At 42.3% G+C, this 10,962-nt stretch overlaps 1 protein-coding gene and 3 non-coding genes across 4 annotated transcripts; all 4 read right to left on the bottom strand.

The window, feature by feature from the left end:
* Positions 1-1,176: 1,176 nt before the first annotated feature.
* On the bottom strand, positions 1,177-9,332 carry snx15 (sorting nexin 15). The gene is made up of 7 exons (XM_030077030.1): positions 9,103-9,332; positions 7,713-7,869; positions 7,427-7,542; positions 7,048-7,333; positions 5,420-5,593; positions 5,125-5,322; positions 1,177-2,007 (listed from the first exon to the last, which is right to left on the bottom strand). Exons 1-7 carry the CDS (start codon positions 9,199-9,201, stop codon positions 1,862-1,864), a joined length of 1,176 nt encoding a protein of 391 aa, XP_029932890.1. The 5' UTR covers positions 9,202-9,332; the 3' UTR covers positions 1,177-1,861.
* trnal-aag (transfer RNA leucine (anticodon AAG)) lies at positions 2,292-2,373 on the bottom strand. The gene has a single exon. It is a non-coding gene; the product is annotated as a tRNA-Leu (tRNA).
* On the bottom strand, positions 3,555-3,636 carry trnal-aag (transfer RNA leucine (anticodon AAG)). Its single transcript has one exon. It is a non-coding gene; the product is annotated as a tRNA-Leu (tRNA).
* Positions 4,119-4,200, bottom strand: trnal-aag (transfer RNA leucine (anticodon AAG)). Its single transcript has one exon. It is a non-coding gene; the product is annotated as a tRNA-Leu (tRNA).
* Positions 9,333-10,962: the final 1,630 nt, after the last annotated feature.

The following is a 10,962-nucleotide window of genomic DNA, read 5'->3' as shown; positions in this document are numbered from 1 at the left end:
CCGTTCAGTGACTGTAAAGAGGCACAAAATACAAAAACAAGTACAGCAGCACCTGATGGGGAAGTTGTCATTTTGCCGTGAAACAGCTGCATGATAAAATGGCGTCGGGGATACAAGCATTTTGCAGGACACCAGTGTGGAGAATTTTTCCAAGGGAGGAGAGGGGAGATGAACGAGGGAGCAGGGCTGGTCAACTGGAGGGCGAATGGCTGTATTTTACATCAGGGTTCAGGCACCACATCTTCATCCTCTTTAGGTTTTTAGTGCGCGAGTCATTTCTCTCAGCCCGGCTGTCTGCTCATGTCCTCATTTCACTGTCATCTGCAGAAAGAGAGGACTTCCTGTACGTGCCTGTTATATATCTTTAACATGAAAACGAGAGACATTAGTTATTGTTTTTCTTTGGATCGTCTTTTTGCGGATCTCAGGGCTCCTCAACCGTCTTGTTCATGTTTCCGGGCATTTGCAGTAACACGTAACATCTTAAGAAGTGCTCCATAAATTGCTCCTTGGTGGCCATTGGTCGACTTTGTCAGGCGAATAACACAAATTAGAGATTCTGTTGTGAGAGTTTTCACAGGCTGGAAAAAAGGGAGTTCCTGGACTACAAGTCACAAAACTGACATTATGCAATAGCTCCTCCTAGTGGTGCTGCAGAGCTACTGCAAGCCTGCAAACAACACCAACCAGACTGTGACTCACAGATGTGCAATCGGCTGATCACGCCATAAAACGCTCACAGTTGATTAAAGCCTCCCTCTGTGAAGTCAATAACAGAAAACCGAAGACTGAATGTACAGATTCATTGTTTTAAACTGTAAATCTATATGTTTAATTTGTATAGTTCAAAAGATTATTATTATTATTATTACTGTTGTTTTGTTGTTTTAATGATACATTTTACTGTACTCGAGCACCATACAACTGTGACGTCCTTGCCTCTTTTATTGTAAATACCTGAAAGTTTTAGTAGTTTTTATACACAGTCCATGTACTATTTCTTTAAAAAAAAAAAAAAAAAAAAAAAAAAAATCCTGGCCTGGTGGCAGTTATTTTGACAATCTGATTATGTAATCCAAGGATTTCAGTTACAGTGCCATGAAAACACGGTCAGCTGCCTCAAACTGAGCCACTCTGTCAAACCTCAACCAAGAAACAGATGAATTATTGGCTTAACTTAAATCTCATTTATTTACAAAACAAAATAACAATCATTTGTGCAAATTACTGATATACATACAATATTCAACATAAAAACCTTTAGTAAGATAAAGTGTTAAACACGACTTCAGTTAGCAGAGTAAGAGAGAGGGAGATGAAAAAAACGTTTACATGAACTCTTCCAGTCCGATCTGTTGACAGTCACTTTGAGTTTCCAGATTTTTAGCTTTTCAAAATCACAGATCACAAATCTAAAGGCAACTAAAATAACAACACACAATATGTTGTCATAGAGCGCTGATGTGCACCTCAGGTATGTGTGTGTGTGTGTGTGTCTCTGTTAGTATGTATGCTGGTGTATTCTCCTGTTGTACCTGAATGAGTGTGTATTTTCATTATTATGTGTATTATTGTCCTTAGTGTAGCCATGTGGGTGTACATCTATAGACCAATCTGTGCATTTGTAAGCGTGTCTATGTGTGAACTGTTACCCTGAGAGTGTGTCTGTGTGATGTGTGTGTGTGTGTGTGTGTGTGTATGTGTATGCCACAACCCTGAGTTTATTTATCTTTGATCTGATTTTATATGTGTCCACTGGTGGATGGGTGTGCTCAATTACAAGCTGTGGCGGTGTGTTTCTATGTGTATGCCTCTGTATAAGTGTGTTTCTGTGTGTGTATCCGTGTGCGTGTACATGCATCTACGGGTCCTGTGCATGTGTGTGTGAGGGCGTGTGTGTATTAGTGTGTGTGGGCGACGAGTGCCTGTCAACTAACATCTCGGCATGTTTCAGATACTGGGCGGTCCTCCTCTTCACCGACTCCCGCCGGACCGGATCTGGGTCACCTGGAGGGAGGGAGGGAGGGAGGGAGAGAGAGAGAGAGAGAGAGAGAGAGGGAGAGAGAGAGATTACTGTTAACAATGCTGCCAGGTTTTGTTAGTGAGGAAAAGAAAGCAGGTAGAAAAGGATGAAAAGAGCATGTTCTTTACATTTCATGATTTTGAATATTTGGCCTATTCAGGACACTTTACCCACATTTTACATTGCAACAAACCATTTTTACACATCATGTGGCAATACTGAAGATTTCACAACATATCATCAAATCACTCGAACTGAAAAACCTTCTTGGCAGCGGTGGGATTCGAACCCACGCCCCCGAAGAGACTGGAGCCTTAATCCAGCGCCTTAGACCGCTCGGCCACGCTACCACACACACACATGCATATCCACACACACACAGCTGTCTGACCACTCAGGGATGAGTGAGGCGGGAGGGAAGGTCAGCATTACTGGAATAGATGGGCCCAGCAGACAGCAGAGGACACTGAAGAAGTGTAAACTAATAATAGCTAAACCACAGAGGGCTGTAAGATTTATGGCACAGCAACAGATGCTCTGTGCTCTTAATTTAGATCTTTGTGTTACCCACCTCTGACGTGCAGGACTAAATACATACTGTGTGTGTGTGTGTGTGTCTTAAATGTCACTTGATGTGACAAACTAATCAAAAACAACACTTGAAAGGGTGATGATCAGGAAATGGGTTCTGTGATATTTAAAAAAACTGTGCTTGTTTGTCAAAAATGGTAAAATGTTACTTCTTATTTATCATTTCTACATATTATTAGTTTCCCTATTATTCTGTGGGAGGCGTAATTCATCACGCTATTTGTTATATTACCTTTCCCGTGAATAACCGCGGCACTCAAAGAGCGCTCCCAATGTTCCTGTCATCCTTTTGCTCGATAAAATGCTCGCAGAGGGAACAATTTCACCCTGAGAAAATATGCCTAATTTGTGATTTTATCATCTACGCTATTTTCATATGAAAGGATGTCTTGATGATCATGAAAACACATCAGCAAATCAAGGCTGGGATAAATTTTCTGGATTATTCAACTAAAATTTAATATTTACGTGATTAGGTGGTGAAGAAAAAAAAAAATCAGTTTTATCATGATAAGCAACTATATAAGATTATTCAGAACCACTTCAGTACAGGTTGCAGGTTTCAGATGTAAGGAATGTGCATGCATTATGAGCAGATTTAGGCCTTTCCTCCAGAAGGTATTGAAAATATAGCTTGTTCTTGATGAAAGTAAAATAGCACATAAATGTACAGACATTTTGCAATCATCTAATGACAACACATTACAGCAAGCACTCACTCAACCACTTTTTACTTGAGCATTTTGAAGGTTTTTTCAAATGTTTTAAATGTATGCTTTACTAAGTGGCCCTGTGAGAAACATAATTTGACTGTACTGTATACATTCCTATACGGATGTGACTGAAATGACACAATGAGCCTTAATCTCCATTATACTCGGTTTATCTTTGATTGATAACACACATTTCTCTGTGGTTAATTATCATGAGAAAAGCTCCCTGGCAGCGGTGGGATTCGAACCCACGCCCCCGAAGAGACTGGAGCCTTAATCCAGCGCCTTAGACCACTCGGCCACGCTAGCTCTTACATGGCTGCTGTCCAGTCTGTTATGGAGGAGTGTAAATCAATGTTACCCAGCCTACAGAGTAACACAAGCCTGCGTGGTGGAAAAGGAAAAATCTGTACCTCATGTCTGAGGGTAAACATCTAATTTGTGTTTAATTTGTTGGTGTTTCTTAAAAGCAAATTTATGACATTTTAGATGGTAATAGTAGGATATACAGAATTTTAACAAACCTGATCAATGTGTGCTGTTATGGCACCCCACTGACAAATATCTTGTGCTTTTGTAGTGTTAATTTCAATTTATCATGATATTTATGCATTTATACTCATGTTAAAGTTTAACTGGAGCACAAATCTGCACACAACACACAACATTAGCCTTACTCTGGACCAACACACCATGTGACCAAAACTCACCTTATATCATTCTTTCTATTAACTTGTCATTTTAATCACACTTTGTTCTATGAATTATAGCGATTTGCTGAAAAAGCTCCCTGGCAGCGGTGGGATTCGAACCCACGCCCCCGAAGAGACTGGAGCCTTAATCCAGCGCCTTAGACCGCTCGGCCACGCTACCACACAGGACTCTGCTCCTTTGACCACCAACAGACAGAAGACACTCAAATGAGTTCGATTAATGAGTAACTCACTAGAGACTTGCAACGAGCTTTATGCCTTAACAACACACGGCTTAAACGTGGTAGAGAGGCAGAGTGGCCAACAGAACACAATATATTTATGTCATACGTCAAGGACACGGGCTCTGCGGTGACTGTGTGTGTGTGTGTGTGTGTGTGTGTGTGTGTTTGTCTGCCGTGCACACTGCATTTACCAGTGAGCTAGTGCCTGAGCAGCACATCTGAACATCCACCGTAGAGCATATGTGATCAATAAAGTCCTGCAGCTATCAGGTAAAATGCAAAACCTACTTTATGCTGATGCACTTACTGATTTAAATGCTAATTACCTGGGAGCGTGCTGCCAGGTGTTTAATAGCTCATTCATAAGTTATTTTGGCAGCTGCAGTGTTCACATCATGGCTTCAAGACCTGACGTATTCGGTTAATCGGGCATGCTAAAGAAAAAAAAAACTTTTTTTTTTTTTAAAAAAACAACAATAATATGTTAAGGACTTATAACATCTTAAAATGCCCAATCAATGTGTGCCATGATTGCACCTTCGCTGAAAAAATAGTTGTGCTTTCACTTCATTATGCCGTGATGAAAATTGAGAGAAACAATTTACACACTTCATGTTACACAGTTAACATCCAATTTAACTTTACTTGTCTTTTTGTCTCATTATCACATATTTTCTGAATGTCACTGAACAGGTAAACCTCCCTGACAGCGGTGGGATTTGACCCCATCTCAGGCATTTTTCATTTTTAATTATTTAAGGTTTGACCTAAATACTTTCTCATTTTCACTCACTCTTCCACTCATCCTCCTTCATCACCTCGTCCCTCTCTACGCCTCCCCCCTGCTCTGTCTGTCTCACCCTGCGCTCCAGTGATCAGTATATCCACCGCCGTCCGGTATCCACGTATGGCCGAGCTGAACTCTCCCTCCTTCTCCCGCTCCATGGCAGCTGTGAGCTCTACGGCCGCTTGACTCAAATATCCCGCCTCCCCTCTGTCTGGGTTGGTTACCGGCAGGGAGAACAGTTCCGAGTGGTCGCTGGAGGAATTGGATGAGTCTGAAATAGAGAAGAGAAGAGAAAGAGAAACTGTTGTTTTATGTTTTCTGTGCATGACATCATGTGTGTATGGATGCACGGGTGTGTTTGTTCTCACCTTGTTTGCTACAGGGATCAAAGATAGCCAGGTCATTATCAGACAGCGGGGGCGGACCTCTCTCCCGGGGGGACGGGACGTGCTCCTCTGCCACGGAGTCAAACAGCGAGTCAAATTCTTCCTGGGCCTCTTGTGATTGGTGGGTTGTGGCTGGACGCAGGTCAGGAGACGACACTGGAAATGACAACGTTGGCAGACAGAGGGAGACAGACAGAGAGGAGAGAAAGGTTGGGGTGTGAGCACGGAGCCTTTCCCTTTTTGATTTCTACCAGATACTCTGTCTAAATGTCAGTCTATTGATTTATCAGTCCGTCCACATGCCATTTTGTCTCCCTGTTAGCCTATCTTGCTGAAACAGGGAATGCATTAAGTTCCAGATATAAGTACCGATGTGTGCACAGTAGATGAATGCAACGGTATCAGGATATAAATGACATGTCGGCGTTGCTGACTTTTTAATTGTGGGCAGGAGAATTCTACACTGATACGTCTGGGTATTGTTTTCTGATGTTAATTCAGTGATATTATGTCTTCTGAAGTTTGCACAGGCTTACATTTAAAGCTGCACTTGGCAACTTTGCACTTTGGCAGCCACATGTGGCAGCGGGAGATGAACGTTTGAAATTTCTGACAATTTCAAAAGACTCTGTGACATGTAAAGTAGTGTCTCCCTCTCCTGTCCCCCACTACCCCTGTCCTGCAAGTTGTCCTGCCAGCTCAACTCTTGCAAAGTGCATCCAATTAAGGGCTTGATGGGTACTGGCTGAGCTCTAGAAACAGATCCACAGATGAGAGGGAACTGAGACGGTGCACTCGGTGGCTACTTCCGTCAGCATTTTTGGAGAAAAAAAAAATTGCAGACCTTGGCGCTACAACTTCCTAGGGCTTGACGCATTTATTTCCTCTACCAAAAAAGTACATGATGCATTTTTGTCTTAGTCACACATTTGAAATACGTCTGATCTCATTAACCTGCAGTGTGTTTAACACACTGTTACTCTGTAGATCTTTTTAAAAACTTTGAAAAAACTTTAACGTGGGTATGATTTGATGACTTAGGCCTGCAGTGTTTGAACAGGCAAGTTAGGTGCAAACTATCTTCTGTGTTATGCATGAAAAGAATGCTTTTGCTTTTCCTAATAACAAAAATCCGTATAGGACTGCCTATACTTCTTTCTGAGGGCTATACTTCTCTTTGAGGGTGTGTAGGATTTCCAACCAGAGTTTATAACTGACTCTAGAAATCGACTCAAATCTGCTGTCTCAATTACCTGGGATGGGACGCTCTTCTCTTGTATTGAAGCCCCAGTTTGTGATTTAAGTTGATATGGTTTCTATTTTTAGATCTTGCCTAGGGAAGCTTTAAGGAGCTAAAAACCAGAGAGCGAGAGTAATGTTGTGGTTGTCAACATCACGCCTGGGATTTTGTTTCAGGTACAAGCAGGGGAGTCCCACGGGGAATTTAAGCCACTGATTCTGTAAACCACTTTTCATTTACTTCTGCTCTCAAGATTCATAATGTAGAGTTGTTACCGTAATCTATTTCATCAGTTTTTCTCTCTCACCTTTTGTTCTCACTTCCCTCCCCTTCTAATCCATTCCACCTCTACGCCTCGTCCACTGTGTACCTCTGTTATCCAGCTCTGTGTCACTGAGCTCCTCTCTCTCTTCCTCTTCTTCTGTCGGAGAGCCTCCCATCTCGCTGTAAGCCTCCACTGCCACCTCCGGCTCGCCCAGCTCCAAGCCCAAGTTGGAGCCCAGGTCCTGGGGCAAGGTGGGAGCCTCCCTCCCCTCCTCCTCCTCGGCGGGCTCGCAGTCCGAGGCCCTCCGCTTGGGCAGGGGGATGAGAGGTGGAGGCAGAGGGGAGGCGGAGGCGAGAGGGGAAGGATCGAGAGGCTTGGTGACCTCCCCACCCTGAGGAGAGAAAGAGGAGAAGGAAAGGCTTCCAGTCAGGAATGTGCCTGTGTCCATATTAAATTTATTTCACTATGTGTGTGTTTGTCTTACTCTGAAGAAGTCTTTGAGCTGCGGGCTGTTGTAGAGAGCAGGTATGTTGGTGGTAAACAGGAGCATGGCCTCTGCAGCCTTCCTCCTCTCCTCTATCACAGCCTCATCAAACCTGCCTGAAACAGAAAGACAGAGAGAGAGAGAGAGAGAGAGAGAGAGAGAGAGCACTGAACAGCTGATGTAAAAAATAAGTCCTCCAAAGATTCGGTACGTCAGTCTGAGCCGGTCACGACCAGCCAACCAGGATGTCTGTGTGTGTTTACGTTATTATTTTTGTGTGTTGTACCAAAGAGCTGTGCGGGTGGGAATGGTGGAAACTCCTCCTGTCTTCTGAACAGGTTCCTGTGCGTGTAGGCCAGCTCCCCGTGGAGCTTCTTCAGCTCCGAAAATCTCCTCCACACGACCACCTCCTTCACGTCTTCTGGGTGTCGCTTTGACACAAACTACACGCCAAAGAGGAGAGACACATGTTCGGTATCACCTCTCAGACCAGTGCAGCAGACATGCCGGTAAAGCTGTGTGAAATCGATTTGAACTGACAGATAAACAAGACAGAGTGGAGAGTAAAGGCTCGGTAAATTATCAGCACAGTCATTTATGCTCCACACAGTGAAACAGTTCAGTGTGTATGTGCAAGACAGAGGGTACAGATCACAGCAGGAATTACGCACAAGATCCCTGAGCGATACTGTGGAGAAGTGATCCCCTTTGATTTTATATGTGTGTGTGTGTGTGTGTGTGTGTGTGTGTCCAGACCACGGGGCATTAGTGTGGTCATGGGGTGTTAGGCTCATGAACTGGATCACAAGTTCTCTCTGTTCCCTTTGAACGCTCCAGTCTACCCCAATGCTTCAAAATAAATGGACCATTGTCTGTCTGTCTGTCTGTCTGTCTATCCTCTAGCGGTGGGGGGAAAAAAAAAAATCAATAAAGCATAGTATCGAGATATTTTGTGTGGCAATACTGCATCAATACAAGGACGCCAAGTACTGATATTATATCTCCAAGAAATTAATGCAACATTTATGACGACGGAGTTGGGCAACATGTCTGCTTGGAATTAATTAAAAATGACGGCAGTGAGACAAACAGAATGAAAACCTCGTCTTCTTAGATAAAACAGGTGTCGACAAAGTTTTCCCTTGGGGACATAATTTGCAGTTTTAAAAAAAGTAATAAATCGCAATATACCAGAATATATATGTGTTACTGCAATACCCAGCATACAGCCCAATGTTTAAAACCCCAATACTATCATATTGTGGCTTAAATATCGCGATAACATCGTATGGTGGGGATTCACGACCTGTCCACTGATGTCATTTCATCAGTTTAAAACACACAACATGGCTAACTCACTGTTTGTTTGTTTGTGTTTTAATAAACAAAGAAACAAATAAAAACAGTATAAATGTCTAGACAGGTCAACATTTGGGTATGAAGCTGTTATAAAAGACAGTGAGGGAATCTGAAATTAGCTCAAGTGAGAGAGAAACTAAACATAAACACACACACATACACACACACAAGCAGAGATAAAGAGATGGAAAGAGCGGGGCTCATGTGGAAACGTGCACATTAACACAGCTCAAACCCCACTATGAGTTACTACGCGTTAATTAGACAGATTAATTAGAGAGTCAGACAGGTATCGAGGCGGGACGCAGCAAACCGACCCTTGCTGTCACTTTGTACTCGGTGTGTCCCTTCTCGTGTGTCCGCGGCTCGGTGACGCTGAAGAAGCGGTAATACTCCTCTTTGGGTCTCCGAGACATGGCCGACGTGAAGAGCAGCGGCAGGCGGACAGTGCAGAGGCGTGTTTCGGCTCCGGCGGACGGTGCGGTGCTGTCAGACCTACTGTTGTGATTCTTCTATCATTCAGATTCCTCTCCGCTCGCTTCCTGGTTGGTGACGTGCCGTGCGTACGAGGGGACGTCGTGGTGACGTGTGCGTGGCGGGTGAAAGTTGGTAAACGATCTGCTAATCCTTATTTTTTCCCATATAAATATTTCTCAGTTTTTATGTATTTGTTTTCTAATTCTTGTTTCATATTTTCTCTTTCTCTCTATTTCTTTTTTCTGATTCAAATCACTATCACCACCTTCTCAAAGTTATAAAGCTAACTTTCTAATCCTGCTGTGTTAGGGGCGTGATGACACAAAAACAACAGCAACAACAACAAAATTACTTATTTTCCAGTTTACAAACCCATCTTTAGTTTCTGCAGGAAAAGAACAGTTTTAATGCTCTGATTGCCCATTCTTTTGGGTCCCTATTGTGTATGATATGACCATTTAATATAATCTTGACAAATTCTTGATAAATACGGTGCTATGTTGATAATGTTATTGATGATGAAGATGGTGATGAGGAAGAGGAGGAGGATGAAGATGCAAAGTGCTGAAATAAGGGAGGACGGGAAATGAGGACTCATAATAAATATGATTTTAAATTATTTGTATTTTCAAAATGTGTTTATTTTCATTACCTACAATTAGGGTATGTTTAACCAAGCACATCACTTCAGCAGAGACTGTTGTTAGTTATCTAACTTGATGAGTTGTTTTTCATAGCTCACTCTCCTACAATAGGCTTGTTAAATCCAAACTACCTGAGCGATCCTGAGTGATCAAGATGATTCCTTATGGTTAGGGTTGTTAATTCCCCTCTATAAACTGACCTCCGTTAATTAGCTGAGTATCATAAAATACACACAAGATGGCCCCCACACAGTCACTCACTGATACAACTATGAGGCTATATATCATTTTTAATAAGATTCATTAACGTGCACAGCAGATATCGTTTCACAGTCAGCCTGGTATGTAAACCATTTTACACCCTTGCTATATTATTTTGAAATCCCTTGGAAACAGATGAGACATAAATGCTACTGGCCTCCTGTAGCTGCCTTTTAACCAAAATTTGCCATCAGAATGGAGGTTTTGTGATGTGTGTAATTATTTATCTGAATTTTACTGTCAGTTTTGGAAATGGGCTTATTAGGCAGAGCAACATGCAGACTTGCTGATCAATCAAGCATATGCACCTTTTTACTTTTACCTATTGTCTTCAATTTTTCTTTAAACAATTAGTCACAATCTGTTTCAGCAGTTGTTGTGGAAGAAAGGCGGTGAAATAAAATGGAAGACAACAGTCAGTGAAAACAGAGGCGTGTAAAAAAATAATTCATTCAGGTTATCTTTGTCATCGTGCTGCTTCCCTGCTGGTGTAAGGAACAAACAAATACACCAGGGGGCGCTGTAGGCCTGACTTTCCTCTGCAAAGTGTGTGGGGCACACAAAAGAGACTTCAAAAACCTGCTGTGTACCATTGATGTTTTTTGTAAATTTACCTGATTTTAGGCTCCCCTTTTTTTTATTTTAAACTGACACACATGTAGTTTTTCTGTTTGCAAATCAAACTAACATGAATATCTCAGAGTGACTGTATCCAGGGTGTCTGCACTTGTGTGATAAAATAAGAGAAGCACATTAAAGTCTGGGTCTGACTTTGTTCAAGACAATACAACAAAG

This window comes from Myripristis murdjan, chromosome 18 (genome assembly GCF_902150065.1).
Source record: "Myripristis murdjan chromosome 18, fMyrMur1.1, whole genome shotgun sequence".
In the NCBI taxonomy this organism is placed as follows: domain Eukaryota; kingdom Metazoa; phylum Chordata; class Actinopteri; order Holocentriformes; family Holocentridae; genus Myripristis; species Myripristis murdjan.
This window is presented reverse-complemented; position numbering and strand designations above follow the sequence as displayed.

What these genes read in the sequence shown, in the direction of transcription:
- snx15 (XM_030077030.1), bottom strand. Translation starts at nt 9,201, where the DNA reads ATGTCTCGGAGACCCAAAGAGGAGTATTACCGCTTCTTCAGCGTCACC. An exon ending in CACAGAGCTGGATAACAGAG is followed by an intron (nt 5,594 to 7,047) that starts GTACACAGTGGA and finishes TGTCATTTCCAG; the next exon opens with TGTCGTCTCCTGACCTGCGT. An exon ending in TGATCCCTGTAGCAAACAAG is followed by an intron (nt 5,323 to 5,419) that starts GTGAGAACAAAC and finishes TCTCTATTTCAG; the next exon opens with ACTCATCCAATTCCTCCAGC.